This window comes from Heptranchias perlo, chromosome 6 (genome assembly GCF_035084215.1).
Source record: "Heptranchias perlo isolate sHepPer1 chromosome 6, sHepPer1.hap1, whole genome shotgun sequence".
Lineage (NCBI taxonomy): Eukaryota > Metazoa > Chordata > Chondrichthyes > Hexanchiformes > Hexanchidae > Heptranchias > Heptranchias perlo.
Window position 1 is genome coordinate 47,826,401 of NC_090330.1, and position 21,794 is coordinate 47,848,194.

The 21,794-nt window shown below is 39.5% G+C and overlaps 1 protein-coding gene across 8 annotated transcripts in view; it reads right to left on the reverse strand.

Moving 5' to 3' along the window:
* tenm4 (teneurin transmembrane protein 4) overlaps nt 1-21,794 on the reverse strand; it is a 414,166-nt gene that overhangs the window by 175,497 nt on the left and 216,875 nt on the right. For 5 of the 8 annotated variants that reach the window (XM_067986263.1, XM_067986262.1, XM_067986257.1 and 2 more), the window contains 5 exons: nt 20,455-20,583; nt 13,885-14,099; nt 11,280-11,490; nt 7,075-7,176; nt 2,649-2,843 (listed from right to left, as the gene is read on the reverse strand). In XM_067986263.1, coding sequence (XP_067842364.1) covers nt 2,649-2,843; nt 7,075-7,176; nt 11,280-11,490; nt 13,885-14,099; nt 20,455-20,583 — 852 coding nt within the window. Of the gene's footprint in view, nt 1-2,648; nt 2,844-7,074; nt 7,177-11,279; nt 11,491-13,884; nt 14,100-20,412; nt 20,584-21,794 lie in introns of all 8 variants that reach the window. The other 3 variants (XM_067986259.1, XM_067986258.1, XM_067986256.1) reach the window with 1 other exon arrangement.

A 21,794-nucleotide genomic window follows, 5' to 3' on the forward strand; every position in this document is an offset into this window, starting at 1 on the left:
GTTGCAGCTCCTGTTGGCAGCCAGCCTGTCAATCAGACTGGCTGCCAGGCGCGAAACCCGGAGAGGACGTTAATCATTAGCAATCAACATGCAATCGTGCCGGAAACGGTAAATTTGGTTCATGTGGGTTTGCCACGTGCACCTTCCCCCGCGCCTCCCCCCCCTTACTGCCAACCCGCCAACATTGTAAAATCGAGCCCCATGTATTCCTATATCCTGGTAGTGAGGTGATATTAGAGTTAGATATTCTATTTGAAAGGGCAGATTGTGAATCTCCATTTAATATATGGAAACAGCGGGTTTACTTACTGTTATTTCAACTCTGTTTGCGACCCAGTAACAACCTCCACCTGCACACTCACTCTTGTTAGCTGGGAGCTGGAAGCCTGTTTTGCGAGAGGTGACAACAGTAGCCGAAGAGAAAAGGAGAAGGGAAGTGGGGCAGTTGGGGAGACAGGGAGGCCAGCTGCAATTGGAGAAATTTTCTGCTGGTCAAAGGTTACGCTATCTGTTGGCTAAGCTGCTGCCGAGAAGGACACCAACTCTCCACTCGTGCTCGCACACACAGAATTCTGGGTGAGGCAGTGCTTCACTTACCTCACCTGATGAGCTGCCTCTGTCGTGTTGCCAAGTTGCAATATGGCTGAATGGGACAGACTCAATGGACCAACTGGTCTTATTCTGTCTTGTTCGTATGTTTGTGACCCTGTTTGTACCTGTCTAATAGCTTCTCTTTAGATATGTAAAAGTTATTAGCTACTAGAATTATTGGGGCTCAGCCTTTCACACATATTCCTGCAGAAGTACAGGTGTAACATTGTAAAAAACATTTTGAACACATACCCATATGCATTTGAAAATTGTGACAGATTCTGGCAGGTCCTCCCAATGGCATTCTCCACTGATGCGTAATGTCATATCGGAGAAACCAATTGTGAACTGGCTAAACTGCCCTCATCAGTGCAGTCAAGTTCAAGTGAATCTGAGGTCTGAATTCTCAACTGTTAAAATTACTAGATTACTAGGCAAGTGAGTCTCAGCACAGACTGACATTTGAACTCGCTTAACCGCATTGTCAATCCTAAAGCAAAATTGATCTAAAGCAAAATTGATTTGCTCAAAAAGCCACTGCCCAGACCCTCTGGCCTCAGCAGGTGATGAAGAAAACACAGCGGCGGGATATGGCAGTAGAGAATGGTCTCTGCTGCAAAAGGGGGAACATGAGGAAATGTCAGTACTTATTTTAATGTGTCGGGCAATTTAACTCCCAATACTTAAATAAACTCAACTTACAAATGCACGGTGATGTTTGTTATGATTGAACCATTACAGTTTCATCATGCCGATAAATTACGGGAGAGCAGTGAAGCTGCACATCAATTAGATTTAAACGTTTTGTGTCTTAGATGGTTTCTAAAACTAAATTACTACAAATTCTATTATGTTCTGTTTATTTTATATATATAATCCAGATATCAAGTTGCTTTTCTTGTACACAAGTCTCCCATCATAATAGCAGAAATATTCTGTCACTTTTTGATGTTGTTGCTTCACTCCTGGTGCCATTAATTCCACTAGTGCCAATCGCAGCACAGTGCACAGAATGGCGAGAGTGGAGACTCTATGCCAGTCGGTGCTGCTGGCAGAGAAATAGTGAAGAGAAAATACATGAAGAAATGGCTGATTTATGCTCTATTTTTTAGATTGAGATTAAGTAATGTGAAGGAAAACCCATGTCAGCAAATATTGTGGTACTGTGAGAATGGGGGTGTGGGAAGGGGGAGGAAAGAATGGTATAATTCAGGAGCATTGTAGCTGAAGACAAGCCCAAATTTAGACCCCTATTTGTGACCCAATTCAAGTAACGAACTTCACCTGAATTGTGTCACCAATAGCGGTGTCATCACTGAAACTGGCAGTTGCGATTTGTTTCTTCTCCACACATCAAAACTTAACACAAAAAGCCACAAGATGTATTACTTTCAAACACACAAAGTCTACGTGAAGAGTTATGCTGTGGTTATAGTGTTCAAAACTATATATGTTAAAGTCACATGAGCCAACAAATGACAAAAAGATGGTGCTGCATAACAGATGGCCAAGTGTCAGAATACCTGGATTGGTACAGGATCCTTTCAACATGGCCTTTTTGTCATGCCATCGCTCAACAGAGGCACAAAGTGTTCAGAAAAAGAAAAGGCCCCAAGAAGCGAGCTTGCAGCTCCCGTCTGCTAACAGATGCTTGTAGACCAGTAAACAAAGATCAGAAACTAACTTGACAAGAGGCTACGTCCTGGCAATTAATCATCCTAAGTGAAGGTCACTGGGAAGAAAAAAAGTTAAGATTTTTAGCCGAGGCTTAACAGCAGATAACAGAACACCAGGTCGCCTTAGCTTTCATGCAGGGAAAATAATAGGTAAGTATGCAAGTCTGAATTCACTTTTACTATAACCTTCACCCTATTTTTTTCATGCTATAATGATCCCTTTGAAACTGGAGCACAATAGCTACGTTAATCTTATCTTTACTGGCTATAACCTTTCAGTACCTTTTCTTGTCTGGGAGAGGATTAAATTCTCTGACTCTCGTCCTGAGTAAATTCAGACATTTCAACAATAGATGATTAATGATGAAGTTGGGCACATACCTTGTTCACAGCTTTCTCCCTTATAACCAGAGTTGCAGATGCAGGTCCCTATGATGCAGGTGCCACGATTGCCACAAGATGGGTCAAGGCATTGGTTTGTGGGAATGTCACATTCTGCTCCCTTCCAGCCACTGTGGCACAAGCAGCGTCCTTTCACGTACTGACCGTTGCCACTGCATAGAACAGGACAGGATGCTGTGAAAGAGAATGAAAAGAAAGTCACGCTGACCATTAAATACTGACAATGGAGGCAGCTGAGCTAAGTCTTTCGCCGAGGCATTCTGAACATGTCAAAATGTTTATTCACCTCTAATCAACTACGGTTTATTAGAGTTTCTGGTATTTTCTTCAAGCATGGGCTAAAATGCCAGGAATATAACCACTCACCGATAAACAGGGCTTTGTTACAAAATTGAAACTAAATTAAGCAAATATTGTCACAAGGTTGCAACTATGGAGTTTCAAATTAAAATTTCCTCCATTTATAATTTATCTTCTGTTTCCCCACCCCTCCTCCTTCCTCCCTCCCTCTCCCTCCCCATGTAGCTCAGCTTGGGTTAACTAACATTCTGCAGCCAAAGGTCAGGCAACCTGATTTCAAGTTTCCATTTACGAAACTCTTGAGCTGCCTCCTGGGAGGTGCATGTGAATGACCCAAACCGACATGCCCTTCAATTTTCCCTCTCTTCATAGAGAAGCACCTGGCTTCATAATTGAGATCAGAAACTCAAGTGTGTAGAAAGCTGCAGATCCAAAGCTATGTCCCAGAGGAATAAAGTGGCCCCGGGAGGCCAGGGCACTGCGTTGCTAACACAGAGTATATTGTAAAGTCTTTCATACATTTAAAAGATTTGTTGTATAATCTTGTTTCAATAAATTTTAAGCTGTAACACCCAAGTATATTCTAAAGCATGGAATTTTTTTTTCATTCTACTGGCAAGAGGTGAGTGAGCTCATAATTGACCCACTTAAATGTACCTTGAAAATAACTGGGAAAGAGCCAACAAATGTTTTAAGCAGAACAATCTGCGGGAGTCGGTTAGACAACTTATTTTCCACTTAAACAGCCCATAGCTTGTGTGCACCTGCAGCACTCATGATTTATCTGATCAGTTAACAGCAAAATAGTGATTGGGCCACGTAGGACTAGGGCCATTGTGCCAGCTTGATTTCAGATACCTTTTCTAATGGGAATTACCTGACTTAAAAAAGGTATTGGATGAGCCAATATAAAAGCCATCCTGCAGAACTCAAAAGATGAAATGTACAATTATGTTTTCAAATGTACCTGCGGTCCTGTTCCATTCCCCAGCATTAACATCAAACATCTTGATATGTATGTTTAATATAAAGGTTACCCGTAGCCAGATTGTGGTTTTAAAAAAATGTTTTAGTTGTTTTTCAGACTGGAGGGAAGTATGCAGTGGTGTTCCCCAGGGGTCAGTATTAAGACCACTGCCCTTCTTAATATATATTAATGACCTGGACTTGGGTATACAGGGTATAATTTCAAAGTTTGCAGATGACACGAAACTTGGAAATGTAGTAAACAATGTGGAGGATAGTAACAGACTTCAGGAGGACATAGACAGACTGGTGAAATGGGCAGACACATGGCAGATGGAATTTAACGCTGAGAAGTGTAAAGTGATACATTTTGGTAGGAAGATTGAGGAGAGGCAATATAAACAAAATGGCACAATTTTAAAGGGAGTGCGCGAACAGAGAGACCTGAGGGTATTTGTACTCACATCTTTGAAGGTGGCAGGGCAAGTTGAGAAGGCTGTTAAAAAAGCATATGGGATCCTGGACTTTATTAATAGAGGCATAGAGTTTAAAAACAAGGAAGTTATGCTAAGCCTTTATAAAGCACTCAGCTGGAGCATTGTGTTCAATTCTGGGCACCACACTTTAGGAAGGATGTCAAGGCCTTCGAGAGGGTGCTGTAGAGATTTACTAGAATGGTACCAGGGATGACGGACTTCAGTTATGTGGAGAGATTGGAGAAGCTGGGGTTTTTTCTCCATAGAACAGAGAAGATGAAGGGGAGATTTGATAGAAGTGTTCAAAATCATGAACGATTTTGAAAGAGTAAATAAGGAAAAATTGTTTCCAGTGGCAGAAAGGTCGGTAACCAGAGGACACAGATTTAAGGTGATTGGCAAAAAAGCCAGAGGCGACATGAGGAAACATTATTTTATGCAGCCAGTTGTAATGATCTGTAATGCACTGCCTGAAAGGGTGGTTGAAGCAGATTCAATAGTAACTTTCAAAAGGGAATTGGATAAATACTTGAAGGGAAAAAAATTACAGTGCTATGGGGAAAGAGCAGGTGAGTGGGACTAATTGTTTAGCTCTTTCAAAGAGCTGGCACAGATACAATGGGCCGAATGGCCTTGTCCTGTGCTGTACCATGCTATGATACTATGATCACATTTCAAGTTGTAAACACATACGGGCCGCCACAGTCATCAAAGTGCATTGTTATGACAGCAGGTTAATTGTGGTCCCAAGGAAACAGGGTCAAGCATTGGAGAAGACAGGAAGGCTCAATGCAGATCAGCTTGATTCTAAGCGTGTAGGCTAGAACAGGACATGCAGCAGTCATTCTGCGTTTCAGGGAATGGTGTTTTAAAAGAGGAACCAATTCCTTTTATTGGTTCTCAGGATTGAATGATACTAGCAAGACTTATTTATTGTGTGCTGTGGTCAGTGTTATTAGGCACTTGGCAGTCAAACCAGCAGTCGTTAAAGGGACAGCTGGAGGCTGCCTCCTGAAAGGTAAGTTTTAAATTTTTTTTTACTTCCCTTATTGTGGAGTCGAGAGGAGTAGGAGTGCTCTTCCCAGCTCCGCATGAAATTCGCGGGCCTTTACCAGCCACCGCTCGCCCCCCCCACAACTGTCTCTCCTCTTCACTTCACCCCGCCGCCCCCCCCATCGGACTCCATTTACCACCTTGGCCGGCATCTGAGCCAGTCGATCTTCATTGTTCCCTGGACTGGCGAGCTGCCTGGCCGGTAATAAACAGATGAGGCTGGCAGACCAATGTTGCGTGATGCTGCCACCAGCCTCATTAGGCCCATGCAGTGTACGCTGCACTAAGATCGTACCGCCATTTGGGCGCGATCCAATTTCTAGGCCATAACCTTTGGGTTACCAATCCAGTACCACAGTCGCTGCACTACCACGTGCTTTAGAAAGATTTGACCACCGTTTATATTTACACATTGTTAGGGTAGAATTGATAGATTTGTTATTCTACCATGAAGACGAGGATCCTGGCAAAACAGTTCCTTTACAGGATCTTCAGCATCTTCTCAAATCTTCCATAAGACATGAACCACATTCTGCAAAATGTTTTGTTGTAGTTAAAATTTTACTTTAACCCCTATCTCCATAAAATACACTGGTGCAGAAATCGCTCGCAAAATAACAGTGAGCTCAATAGCGCTCTCCGTTGTTGGTGGCGAAATGGAGGAGCAAGTTCCAGCGTTCGCACATGCTCAGTGAAACGTGGAAATCCAGAACTTGCTCCTATTGGATCGCCGGTAATATGACAGCTTCGAATTAAAGGTATAGCGCACGTTACGATCTGTGAAATCATTGAAAAGTGCAAACTTGCTTATCTGCCCAGCTGGAAAGTAACTAACTATGCCACAATACAGGTACGCTTAAAAATACAGGTCTAAGCTAAGTTTCAACAGTACAGTAAGTCTTATTGATTGCCAAACAACTAAAAATTAACTTTTAAAAATGTGGAGTCTCATTACTCCTTTTTTTAATAGTTTTTGGAAACGAAAAAAAAATTAAATTAAAAAATTACATTTTTTTTTTTACTTTTCCCTTCTGTCTCTTTTATTTTATTCAATTATTTCTTACCCTCTCTTTTTTCACTGTCTATAACTGTTGTAACATTGATTTTAATGTTGCACCTTTCACTTTCTGGTTTAACAATTCAAGCTGGTTTAACAGCTTGTCAAAAATGCTTCGATCTGATGGGTCGAGGGGAGAGATCGATCCTCTCGCTTGTCCCAGGGTCCTAGCTTCGCCTGAACTGATGCTGGACTCTTCTCCGCTTCCTATTAGAGGAAGTGCCCAAGGAAAAGTTTGTGGGTTAGTATAAATCGATGGAGCGGCGAGCAATTTCTGCCCCATTATTTAATAATCTGGTGCTTTCTCAAAACATTTTGCTAATATTTTTAAGAGGTGAATTGAAAAACGGTACCTAACAATGTGCTGACAAGGGACTTAATTGAAAAACATTTTTTGTACCCAGTTCACAAAGGTCAGAAACCTATAAAGAAACTAGTCAACTGGAAAGAAATAACTAACTGTATAAACAGCTTTCAGCTCATCGATATTTGATCAGAATTGTAGTAAATAGGATTCAACAGGATACTATGACAATGATAAAAAAGCTATTACCTCGTGCACAATCCGGTCCGATGTAGCCAAGAAAGCAATGGCATGTTCCTGACATACACTCTCCATTCCCATAACAGTTGGCAGGACATTCATCTGCAGACTCTGAGAGGAATTGAAACCACAGGCTGATATTAGATTTTCTTAATGTGTAAGATGAGCTACAAAGATCACTAATACATTAATACATTGGACTTTTTGTTACTTTTTCAAAACAATCCTTTTCGGGGCACATTACTTTGCCTCCTGACACCACACTTTCTCTTCTTCTGTAGAACAGGATCAGTTCGGCACAGTCTCCTTCATGAGCACCATAAATATCACCTACTGACTGACCATCAGGAAGTGCGCTTCTGCAGGGCAGAACTGGTTTTTCCTTCACCTTTCTGTCCAATAACTTGGCAGAACTGAAGGTCAAGATTGGGATTCAAATCTGTAATATTCTGGTTGGGGGATGGGAGGGCAGTTATCTGGGGCTTCATTGCAAGAGCTGCTGGACCACATCTGCAGCTAACAACTCCAGAATCTAATACAAACAAGGAATCAAGCATACAATTCAAGATTGCTGTCTTCATATCTGCAATAAATTAAGAGAAAAGATAGTTTTCTGTAAATGTTTTATTCAATAAAGACTGAACACGAAGTCGGGAGAAACAATAAACACTTCTACAAAATTTCAAAAATTTACTGAGCCCAAAAAAAACAACTAAAAATTTCTGAAAAGTTTTTAATTTTGTTTCCTCAGAGTTGAGGTATCAATTTCTGAAAACTGAATGTTCTTGTCTCTGCTGATCAAATAAGGACACCAGTTTGAGGTAACACTGCTCAGCTCTTCTTTACTTGTTTACAGCTTGCGTTGCCTTGCATTACTTTTGGACACGGTGTAACCGTCCTCATTGAGTTAATTTAAGTTTTGTTCAGAGAAGTACAAAGAAGCCCATTATCCCAAGAGTGAGTGCAGTTTAGAGAAAGAAAGTAGGCCAGTTATTTCCTTGTGTCCCACTCCAGAAAACTGACTGACGAGTTAGAAGATCATGTTCTGATGAATCCTGTAGAAACTACAGATACTCAGTTATCTTCTGAAACTAAATATTTCATATACTCTATAACAGAGTCAATTGTCCCACAGCGAGCTGCTGAGAGACCACCCAGCAGCAGAGAGAATCTAGTTATCCTTTAATGCAGTCGGTCCTACCATTCTCCAGGGAGTTAATCTGCAATGAAGTTTGCTGTAAGGGTGATTAAGCAAAGCTCTAAACACAGGTCTTGGGATTTGTCTATGAAACAACAACTGAACCTAGGGAGTGTAAATCATCTTGCTGCACAGGTAGGTCTCTGAGGTAATTCACAGAACAAGGTACTGTGCACGAGTTCTCGTCTTATCAGACAGCACTGACAGAGAGAGAATTTCTGTTTTTCAGTGGCTGGGATAATCACAAGCCTTTTCCTATAATTACATTTCATCGCAGATTTATAAAAAGTCCATTAACCAGGGATCAGCTTCAAATCAAATTTAGAATCCAAATGAATCTGAACTGGATGTATTTACATACATGTGGAAAAAAATCTAAATTTTAACTCAATCCAGATGATTCAAATTGCCCATTCCTTTAAGAAAAATGACATTACATGGACCATTTTGTCACATTTGTCCCTTTTGTACATCTTGACGCCCATATTGGTCGCAACATATAAAAGAGTCAATGTGCCTCTGTGGGCTTCTGTAGTTAGATGGTAACTGGCATCTTTTTCTATATCCAATAAAAGAACAAACAAAAAAAGAACTATTTGTGTTTACTGTTTAGTTTACATTTCAAAAATGCTGTAGATAGAAATGTATTGGACTATATTAAATTAGTTGGTCCCAAACCATTTCTGCTTGAAACAAACTATGAGTTCAACCAGTCAAGTGAAATAAAGGCAAGTAAGATATGGGTTGCATGAGCAGATGAATGGTACACACATCAAAAGAGGTTGTGTTATTGCTGGATAAGGCATTGGTCAAACCCTGTCTGGAGTACTTTGTACAGTTTTGGTCCCCTAAATATAGAAAGGATTGTAAACAATTTTACAACACCAAGTTATAGTCCAGCAATTTTATTTTAAATTCACAAGCTTTCGGAGGCTACCTCCTTCCTCAGGTGAACGATGTGAAAATTTTCACATCGTTCACCTGAGGAAGGAGGTAGCCTCCGAAAGCTTGTGAATTTAAAATAAAATTGCTGGACTATAACTTGGTGTTGTAAAATTGTTTACAATTGTCAACCCCAGTCCATCACCGGCATCTCCACATCATGACTACTATAGAAAGGATGTTATGGACCTTGGGAGGTAGAGGTGATCAACAAACATGATTCTGGATATCAGGAATCTATGTTAATAAGGAATGTTAACAAAGCTAAATTTATTCTGTTTGAAAAGAAGATATTTCAAGAGGACATATTTGAAGTATTCAATTTATGAAGGGGATTGACAGATATATTTCCTTTATACAAAAGGCGATAGATGTGGAGGAAGTTACAAGGAAAGGCAACTGAAACAAATAATATGTATGGGTTCAAGAGGCAACTGGATATGCTTCTGGAGAGTGGACTGAGGGATATGGCAAGGACGAGTTAGGGTTGTGATCAATCAAAACAGGATGGACTTGTTAGGTGTAATAATCTTTTGCTGTTCTTAAAAATTTAATCAAAATAAAATCTACATTCGGGGACTTCTGGAAGAAGGCACTGCCTACCAAGAATAAAGAAAAATTAAATGGAAATTAGGGCAACAGTCAGAAATTCAAACAAGGGAAGTGCTCTAAGTAAAGGCCCAAGCCTTTAACCCATCCAACTGAAATCATAAAGTATTTTAATATCCATCAAAAACACAGCCAACTGAATGTTACTTCAATTTATTCATGTAAACATGTTTACGGAATCTTCCAGATTTTAGCAGTCTTGCGTTTCCCAATTTAAGTCAATTTATTCAGTTACTGGAACTTGATAAGAATGAGCACTGGTAAAATGAAAATAAAATATAAGACAAATGCAGAATTCAGCACATTTGGGATTGGAGTGCCAGCCAAAAACCTGTTTAATATTTGGAACCAAACACCCACGGAACATTTTGTCCAATGATACCCGTCCTAGTAAGTAAATTCTCAATAGCTTTTCTCTTGCATTATGGCTGATTTGGGTTATCTGAGGGCTTGTTAAGGGTAATTTTAACCTAACATGCCTGGTTAAAATGACACCCTATCATTTGAACAATAATATTTATTCCAATAACCATTTTCCTGTGTTTTTACTGCTGCAAAACTATAATTGCACTTTCAACAAATGTAAATAGTTTGAAATATATGTAATGATGAAAGTTATTTGGTCAGTCTGTCATGTTTTCCAAATTGATTTGAATGATGGAATATTGCATTGAAGAACATAACTGACTCGGATGGGGGAGGAGGTGAATTAATTATAAAGTCTCTCATCTAGGTTTTCTCCACCAGTTCTGCATATTTTATTTTGTGGTTTTAGGGAAGTTTACAACAAAAAGGCAAGAAATGCAATGCCTTCAAAAATTCTTTGTTCAATAATTTGCAAATCAAAAGGTATTTAAAATTAAATATTAGAAAGGATCATTCAACAGATCTAGGTCTTTATCATTTAGGTCCATGTTCAGATCACTTTCATTTCCCTCCTGCAATGGTCTTCAGCTTTTTATTTAAACCTATTGTTTGGTAGGTCATAAGGTGTAGTTCCCAGAATTCTTTATGTTGCAAGAAAGTTAATAATTAATACAGCAGTTTAAAACAGAGCAGTTAATGATGTCACAAATTTACATTTATGTAATTACCTTAAGGCTAAATTATTAGTCATGAGTCTCTCCATATTAATTTTTAAACCAAAACCTGTACAAACTGGCAGATGATGAGAAAAGGAGATCAATGCAAAAACAAGTATAAAATAGAATGGTGGAAAGTTTGAGTATTTAAGATAATTCAGCACATACAAGTCAGATGAACAAGTACTTTGAACTTGTCAGAACTATGAAGCTATTTCATTTATGTAATAACAGACTTCTGTGAAAGAAAGCCCCTTTCTTTCAGAGAAATTAGGGATGAATTATACACTGTGAAAAAGACAACTAATAACTGTGATTGATTTTGAAGATTTTACAATCTTTTAAAATGCACTTATGGATGTCATGTTGCAGTAAGAGCTTACCTACGGCTGTGGTTATAAAGGAGACCAGCTCCATATGTTTCCCATCATTGTAGAAGGCTAAATGCCAGATTCCAGAATCCAGATATCTGATGAATCCTGTCTCACGATTTGTCAGAGGGATCAAGCTTCTGTGCTGGTAGTGGAATCCCTCCAGACTTCTCACTTCCTGTGCGAGCAGGCGTCTGCCATCCAACAGTTCCACAAAGCCAAACTACCAGAAAACAGTGACAAAACATACTGCTGTAATTGCTGCATCATAACCACGGTATACATCAATCTCAAAACATCACCTGCCCTGTAGAATCAACTTTTGTAGAAATACTGCACAAAATGCTATTCTCCAGGGCCAGCTATGCAGGAGCCGACAATGGCTGACTCCATTTAGGCAATGGTTGATGTTCGGAATCAGTCTATTCCCTTGTTTCTGATTGTCTTGTTCAGTTTTCAAACTATCATTCATTCTACTGATTGCATCTCTAGTTTTGCCTTAATGATCCTAGCTCCTCTTCTTCAAACTGCAACATGAACATTCTGTAGATGAAATCAACTCAGCGATATTTTCAGATAAACAGTTAGAACTACTTTGTATCAGTATTGCTGATACTTTCAAAACAAAACCTAAGTGACATTAATACAAGGCTAAGCTATTTTGATGCAATATGTACTGTAGGAAGTGTTCTGAACTACAGCCATAGTAAATAGACAACAGTTGTGGGGGGAGGGAGGTCCCTGAACTTTAAAAAACATGCTAAGAATAATGTACAGATGGGTCCAGGTTTTGAAATGCAAATCCAAAATGGAGATGAACATTTGGAGCAAATGCTTAGTTCTAGCTTCTCCTTAAAAATACAAACAAAACTTTTCACTGGTACTTTTACACTTCAGGAGCTGAGCTGAACTGGATTGATCCTAGGCACAATGTATGTTTACTCAAGTGATATTTTTACAGTGTGAGTAGTATAAGCAGAGGCTCTGAGCTCTGAAATTCATGAGACTTGATTTTTTATGCATTTCTTGAATATAGTACATCATATCAAAAAGCTTAAGTCTAACATCAGGTGCTTGAGAATTTTAGATTCTGAGCTGGTTTCCACCACTCTTCTTCTGTCACAGTTAGTACTACACTAACATTTTGGGGGTTCAGGTAAATTAATCCAAATATAAATCATTGATTTGTGGTATAGAATTAATTTAGTTCAGCAGAGTTTTAGCAAAGATACAAAGATTTGAGTCACTAATCTTTGTTTCTTGTGTGGAGCTCTCTCCCAGACCATTACTTTGAGCAGCATGTTTAAAATCAGAGTTAACCATGAATTGCTGAACCTGGATTGTTGAAGCATGTTTTAAACTGTGCGAAATCTCTTACTTGTCCATTGACACCTTGGAGGGGAAAGGAAGATTTCTTCTGTACACCAGGAATAACAAAATGGTAAACCTGTTCTATATAAACAGGTTGATGATTTTGTTACCCTCAGTGCACAGAGGAAATCTCCCACCCTAACTACAATTTCTCCACATATTTTTATTCAATCAGTAGAGTCAAATTTGTGAGATATCTGTTCTGCTGCTCCAGTTTCCCTCAATTGCAAGCACTTGGTATATAGAAAGGTGTCCCAGGTGCAGTGGATGTATGAGGATCAAAAGCAAATTGTTTTCTGCATGTATGAAATGGGATTAAATTGGAGATGAGTTCTTGAAATTCTCATCTCAAAATGAATTTGAACAGAACACAATTGACTAATTTAAAAGATACTTAACTATGGAAAGGTAATGAAGTTATACAGCTCATTTGCACTAGGTGCTTGAGGAAGGTTTTTCTTGGGGAATATGTAAGTAGAGATGGCCATTGAAACAGACACGGAAATGGATTCAAGAGACAATGGGATACATTTCTGAAGAAAATATTGAAGGATGCTGTGAGGTTGGTCTATGAAAAAGGGAATGGCTTGTTTGAACCCAGTGATCTTTTCCCATTCTTAAACATTAGGATATTATACTGTCTGGGCACTGGAGTTACTTTTGAAATTGATACTATGGATTTCCTTATTGTTTACCAGAAAGGAAAACACAAGACTGAAACCTATTTAAAACTATTTTTCATCACGATAAAACTGTAAATTAAACACTTTCACCTGCTTCTATCGATTGTTTAAATGTTATTAGGTGATATGCTATTCACTTCTATATTGAAGTTCAGAATTTTAGCACTTGGCCTTGAACCAAATGTTTTGGGGAGACTTCATGATAGGATAGATGGTTTGTGGTCATTGAAAAGAGTGGTCCTGATGGGCCTTTTCTTGTTCCATTTTTTAATGTTTTTATGTGTTAGCTGAGATAGCTGCCTTCAGCCTTGCCAAAGGTAGCTTTCCATTGGTCAGATCTCCATCAGTGATGGCATTGCCATGGAAAGTGGAACATAGACTCACTGGTCTCAATGCCACTGATGTACCCTCTTGCCAGCCTTGACACTGAGAGGTTGTTCCCTAGTAGCTGCACTTGGAGAAAATGGGAGATTGTCGCATCAACCTAGGAGTAAACAGCCCACTGATTAAAAAAATCCTGCTGCTTTACTCAAATGATTGAGTTAATGTGCTATGGTACTTACCTGGGTGTGAGATGGTGGAAGGCCACGCCGACCATAAATCCCAACTAGAGCATCCTTTCCCAACGACACGTTGAATTTCAAATACATTGGGTGATCTATGAACACTTGAGTGCGCCAAAACATGCCTGGTGGTATCTTCTGGGTGACTCTCCGACCAACATCAATTTCTCCTGAATCTATATAGCTATCTTCTGGGATTAAATTGTCTGTTTTTCCTGTGAAAATAGATCAAGAGAATTGTGATTTCTTGTTAAATGAGGAGAAAGTTGCTGCACCGAAATCTGAAGAAGCAAACTGTTCGAAAGGTTTCAAATTTAGTATACTTTAGAAGAAAGTAGAGAGAGGGGGGAAAGCAAAATCATAATATGCAGAGACAAAAACTAAATGCAGTGTTTATTACCCAGCTCTGCGTAATGATCTTAGAATCTGACCTACTTTCACAAATCATTTCAGAAGCCTTTAAAAAAAATCTGCAATTTAGATTTTCCAAAATCTAAGACAAACTGTGACTAAAAACTGACCTAGCTACACAGTGATGTTCTAATGCTGCTGGTTACAGATTGGTGAAATTAAATTTTATTTCTCTAAAAGTTAGCTCTGCTATTCGCATCGACAATCCTGTGGCTTGCTATCTGAAGATTATTGATTTTGCATCATATAACTGTACACCTATAATAACATTTAACTGCTGTGACTGCCTTTTTAATATAGAGCTCTCGGGAGGCTAACTATCTGCCATTCAGGCTCAGATCTGCCTAGACATTTCCTAACCTTGGCAAAAAGATTTCTCTTTATAGTCTTATTTTGTGCTTCAGAAAAATGCATGTCTATAATTCACTTAACCTTAACATTCAACTCAGGCTGTTACTCTGCAGATTTTGTGCTGTTAGTTAGAATTAGTAAAATCACTAATCTTTTTTGTTGGCATTTTTTTTTAATAATCAGAAACAATATCACACAAGATTCCCTTTTAATATACCTCTGCCTTCTGATAAAGTTTGCAGTGATTTTTGGCAAATGTTGTGTTGCTGCTTTTGTTTTCTGGATTGACAAAAAATACTTCATTAACAGCTGCTAAAATAAATGGTCTTCAAGAAAAAGACTTGGCTTCTCACAATGGATCATACTTTTTATTTGAACTTCTGCTCATACAGTTTATTCCTGATAATTCAAAGTTGTTTTTGGTGCTAAGAAGTTTTCAATTATCTAATACTTTGAATTAAGCAACGTAAATAACAACAGGGTGGGAATTTACTGCAAAAAACAGAATTATTAGATAATTTAAATTAAGAAACTGTGAATACACTGTATTTTTTTTGTTTAAGTTGAATTTTCAAGTAAACTACAAATTCTTCTGAATTCCCAGCACTATTATTCAACCAACCATTTAGAACCTTAAATTTCTACAATGCTCTCCAACCTCCAGCCGCCACAAATTATAACTTGTTCACAACACCACGATCTACGTCCTAACCTGCATAGTTCCCATCATTTCCAAGCTCCACTAACTTGCCATGCCCCAACAAATTGAGTTTAAGCTGTTTGCCATTGCTTCCAAATTCCTCCACAGCTTCGGCCCCTCGATCCATACATCCCATAATACATCCTCCACTCCTCTGACATCGGGTTATTTCTCATTTCCTGCTCCATCATTGGTGGCTACTCTTTCAGCTGTTAAGACTACTGCTCTCTGGAACACCCTCCCTAGATCCCTCCACCTGGCTACCCTCTCCCTACTTTCACAAATCTCCTCAAAATCCTTCTCTATGATTGTGCCTGCCCCTCCAATCATTTCCATTTTTCCTCCTATTGTTTTTCATCCTCAATGTAAAACATTAAGACTTCTTCTCATACATGAGGAGTGCAATGGATCCTGAGCTGACTTATAGATGCTACATGAATCATGTTTTATAAAATGAATGGTAAGTGTAGTTTTGAATCAAAGTACATGGATTGCAGTCTAGATTTATTTCCCTGTGTATAGAGACTTTAAAAACCACCCAGCAGTCTGTTTCAAGCATATTTTAAGAACTCCTACAGTGTAATAAACAGGAATGGACCAGTCAATGGGATCAATGCCCTGGCTATCAAAACATCCTGCTTCAATCTCTTAAGGTGTCCGATAGAGTGACTACGGTTCATTCAGTTCATCTACACATATTACTAAGACAGGTATCTGTGCAAGTACCTATTTTTAGTGATTTTTAGACAATTGCAAACATAAAGCATGTTTTTATAAATAAATTACATTCCTAACATCATGGCATATTCTATATCTCCTCATTGTAGATGCCTGATAAGAGGCCATAAAAAGGCCACATGGCAAACCAGCATGTTACAGTGGTGATAGCCCCATATCTTTGCTTTTTCTTCCTTCCATTGATATCATGAACTATTTTCAAGTACAACCTAAAGATGTATAATTTAGCACTGCCTCCAAGACACCCCGACCTATGCCCAGTGCAGCCTTTTCTTGCTTTAAACTTGCATTTCTGCAGCACTCGTGACATCTCCTCGAATTTCAATTTTCCCCATCTTCATCTTTCGTTTTTCACTGAAATCTAATTTCACCTCTTCCTGACTCTTACCCTTTCTAGTTTCCTCCTGACATATTTCTACTCCAAGTTCCAATTCAAATGAAATGCGCGTTCTTATGTTCATTCTCATGTCCCTGAAAGTGATGTCATATATAGGACAGATGTAAGGAATCTTACAACACCAGGTTATAGTCCAACAGTTTTATTTGAAAATCACAAGCTTTCAGAGCTTACCTCCTTCGTCAGGTTACCTCCTTCGTCAGGTCACTCACCTGACGAAGGAGGTAAGCTCCGAAAGCTTGTGATTTGCAAATAAAACTGTTGGACTATAACCTGGTGTTGTAAGATTCCTTACATTTGTCCACCCTAGTCCATCACCAGCATCTCCACATCATATATAGGACAGAGCAGTAATGCCAAGTGCTATGCTCTCCTGTCATTAAAAATGTCAATCCATCTAATCTAATTATCCTGATAATTCAGCAAAATTCCGAAACATTTTTTTTGTTAGCTGTGGCTCAGTGGGTAGCACTCTCACCTCTGAGTCAGAAGGTCGTGGGTTCAAGTCCCACTCCAGAGACTTGAGCACAAAATCTAGGCTGATACTCCAGTGTAGCATTGAGCGAGTGCTGCACTGGTGGAGCTGCTGACGTTTGAATGAGATGTTAAACCGAGTGTAAAAAAGTCTATGGCACTATTTCGAAGAGGAACAGGGGAGTTCTCCCGGTGTCCTCGCCAATATTTAGCCCTCAACCAACATCACGAAAAATAAAACACAGATTATCTGGTCATTATTACATTGCTGTTTGTGGGACCTTGCTGTGTGTAAACTGGCTGCCGTGTTTCCTACATTACAACAGCGAATACACTTCAAAAGTACTTCATTAGCTGCAAAGCGCTTTGGGACATCCTGAGATCAAGAAAGGCGGTATAGAAATGCAAGTCTTTCTTTTTTTCTCCAATCCTAACTCTTACATTGGGAGGAATTTTTACCCCCCCATGCGGGCAGCAGAGGGTCGCGGGCGGGGGGGGGGGGTGGGGTTAAAATCGGCAAACTGCCGAAACCCGACCCCAACCCGTTGCGAATGTACCTGGCTTCTGTTTTAACCAGGGCAGGTTTGGAGGCGTCTGTGAAACTCGCTCTGGAGAGGCACGTTCGTGATTATAATATGTAAATAAGGTTACGTTCCTTATATTTCGGCAGCCATTTAAATTTAATGCTGGCCCGCCAAGTTTCCCATGATTCGGAGCAGCTGGATCCAGCAGGTAAGTGCTTTTTATAGCACTGCCTGTGGGCCAGGAGGAGCAGGAGTGCTTCCCCCGGCCCCTGAAGCAAACCTTCTGCTGCGATCGGTCGTCCACCCCCTCCAAACCCACGATGTTTCCTGGTCCCCCCTCCCTCCCGATTGCCGGTCCGACTACCCCCCACCCCCCCACTTCACCAACCAGCGATGTTTCCCGGTTGCCGGGGACCGCCTTCTACCGCTCGCGGGAAACGGACTACATAAATGATAATGAGGTCCTGCCGTTAAATTCGGCAGGACTTCTGCGTTCCCGGCATTTCTGCGTTTGCCCCCCGCAAACACGCCTCCCCGTAAATATTGGGGCCATTGTGTCTGTCTCCTCATCACTGCAGTACTCTGTCCACCATGTAACCTCTTCTACAATATCCTGCAACAAATCACACTGTGTGTAAACCAGCTGCCTTTTTGGCATTATAAGGTAACCAACTGGGACAATCATTGAGAATTCCTTGCTGCCTGCCCCAGCCCAGCTGCTGCTGCCTGTCTCCTGATCCTTCCATTTGTGCCAGAAAAGTAACTGATGTAATTCTAGTTGGCAGGGAGGGTTTCATATCTCATTTTAACTCCTCAGTCAGATGTGGTGCTACATCTTGGTTAAATGACACTAGTTCTACTGCTCTGTCTGGTAAAAATTTTGCCTATGGCACTTAGCATCTTGATCAGTCTGAAGTATTTTCAAACAAATTCATCTCTGCTCACAGTTTCTTTAAATCCATTATTAGAGCTGTTAAATGTAGCTTTATTGTTAAGAAGTGTCAACTGTTGTCTTCCTGTCCTTCCAGCAGCTGCCCCTTCAGATCCTTTGCCAAACTACCAATTGTAACTTCTGTGAATCCTCCTTTCTACCAATCTCTTGCCTTAATGGAAGATTTACTAGCTATCCTAAAGAGAAAGTTGATCTTTTTGGCTCCTCCAATTCTAATATTAACAATCTTGGTAAAGAACTTTCCTTCATTTTTTCACTTTGTTCAACCATTATGATTGAAATAAAGTTTTATCCCTGCCAGGTCTGTCAGCTTCCCCACTCTCTGGACTTTTGCCTACAGCCATACTGTGTTGAGATCAAGACTCATTACAAAGCTGCCTTCTTCAACTCATTTTTTCCCCAGGATCTCAGAATTGAAGTCTTTCCCTCCCACAGTCTTTCCTTCCTCCTACAATCTTTGTAATTAAAACTAAAGCTTAGTATTACTTAATAACTACTTTCATTTCTACCTTATCTTCTCGATAAGTGTTTTGAAACTCGGTGATGTCCTGCACTGAGACTTGGCTTCTCAATAATAAAAAACCCCTACAATTTAAAAAGCCTAAAAAGCTCGAGAAAATTAAGTTTGCGTATGACAGAATGGTATTTTGACTCAAGCTAATCACAGGCTACAAAACTCAAACTCAGATCTGAACAACTGAAATACAGGAATATAATATATAGTACCTGTGGAAATTTGTCTCTTCAATGTTTCTCATTGGACAGAGGGAACAGTCATTTTACAACAAATCTGAATGGAATTAATATTTCAGCCCAGCCAGTCAATTCCCCCAAAATCAGGTGGGCTTTACTCTAGTCCTGGATTCCACAGGCACAGCTAGGCACATATTACAGTTCAGAAAAAGGAAGGAAAAAGATGACTGAAAAATCAGTATTTTTAAAACTTCTTTACAAGTCCCTTTGGTGTCAATGCTATTGTGTCAATCAACGCTGGATCAGCCCATTTGGTAAGGAATGGAAACCCTGTATCAAATGGGAGATACTAACTATTCAATATGTAAAATGATTTAGAAAGAAAGAAATGCTTGCATTTACATGGCGCCCTTTCACAACCTCAGAACGTCCCAAGTACTTTTGAAGTGTAGCCACCATCTACACGTTGTAATGTAGAAAATGAGAACAACTAAGCTATGTGTTGACAATATATATATAAATTATTTTTTCCTTAAGAAACATTCAGACACTTTTTAACCACCAATGTAACTAATAGTTAAACACAATCCCCACTAGTGACATCTACTGGCAGAGAATAATCACTTCAAAATAATTGAAAGAGTGTTTGAATTGCAAATCAAAAATTCTTCATGACACAGCCCTCTAGATATTGATTTAACAGCAGAGTCGGCAGATTCAAGAAATGGGCTGTCACCTTGCATTAATATGTTGCAGGATGGTAAATTTGGAATGTAAGAATGGGTCCAATTTGAAGGGTATCCAACTCAGTACCAGACATGGAGTGTATTTTAATTTTCACAGCAGTTTTTGAACAGCATCCCAGATATGATCGTCACATCTGAACAATTTTTGGAATATGTTGTTATTGTAAAAATTACATCTGACTCCATGACTGCCACTATGCGCAATATCCCCAAAGCAGCCCTTTGTTTACATGAATAAGTCATGCTTATAAAATAACATTGCTTCATTAAAATGTAATCCACCACAATACATATACACTGAATGCGGTGCAAACTAATTTAACAAAAGCTCATAAGAGATCATAAAATTGTTTGAGAATCAGCAAACTCTCTTCAAAATATGTTTTGTAACAATACGAAGGCAGAAAAATATTAAAAGGGAATATTGTGTGTACAGTTTTAAAAATATAATTTACAAATAAAGTCTTGTAGATCAAACATAAAGTACACTGCAGATTTAAAGGCAGTTTCATAGTATTGATTATGTTTACAGTAGACCATACCTTCACTGGTTCCTTTGCCTTTCCTCTCAGGCAAGTCTAAACCTGTGCCACCAGAGGGAGACAATGTGACGTCCGTTGGCACTGGCCAACTGCTGGCTTTGTTCTCACCGATCTGATACATCTGCCCTTCCATCGGCTGCAGGTGCCAGTTTAGGCCAAACAGGTGCATGGCTGTGATAGCAATGAGAAAAGTCATCTTTTTCTGGCTTGATCACTGCAGGAGTTCTGGATAAATTAGGCACCGATGTACAGTACAGTGAGGTGGCCTGGAGTGGGGCTTCTCTGATTTTAAGTCATGTGCTGTCTGTAAATAATCTATATAATGATCCAGTTACCTCCACAAAGTTGCAGTGCAAAACTGTAGGAAACTGGAACGTGAAGCTTGTGTCATATGTGGTGTAACACTGCATAGGGTTTCAGTACTAAAGTTAGTTCCTACAGAGGCCTACAAAGGCACGTCACAAAGGTTACAGAGCCTTGCACAATGTTAGGACATACTTATAACATAATCTGTTAGTAGCTTTTTCTTTTCTTATTGATGATGCTGTTTTACTTTGTCTCTTGCATGACCTGTCACTACTCTTGTGCAAATACACCAGAGTTCACACAGTTGTCAAGTTTGTGCATTTTTTTCCAATCAATTTCTCTTCGTGCTAAAGGGCAGCTCCATAGATGCGTTATGTAGTGCATTATGGGAGCATAATTTTACTTCAGCATGGACCCAAAAACGGGTGGTAGCGGATCGGCCACCTCCATCAGGAGGGAAAATTGCCTGCCTTGCACCTTGACGAAGTTTAACTTTGCACCCTATATGTCTGCTCTGGCAGTGAATGAGCTTATGGAGTAAATTGTATCTGTAATCAATGTTACAATTTATCACTTAGTGGCCAAAGAAGTGCATCATCTTATTGGTTGTTTGCACAATTTGTGAAACAATCTGAAATAGCCCAACCTGTTTATTTAGTGACAACATTTTAAGACATTGCCCATAGTGCTGATGACCAATGACAGGTAGCAGTCTGAACATGGACAACCCTTTTTGTCTGGGATCAATGCAATGACATCCTTGTTTAGTGATGTCATCATTTCAGCTAGTTACAAAAGTGATTGTCCTTGCAAGCAAAAAATAAAAATAGGATGGTACCTGCCCTTTTAAATGATATTTGTTCTCATGGTCACAAAGGAGTTGCTGATAACTATTTAATTTTGCACTCATTTTGCTCTGTTTCTATTTTGCACCTTGCAGTAATCAATCACAACAGTGTCTAAGTTGCTTTCAGCATTATTTTTGTGCCTCTGAATGTCTGGATTAAAAAGTGACCTTGAACATGCAACCAATTGAATTTGTTTTTTGTCATGTGGAAACAGTTACATTCACTATA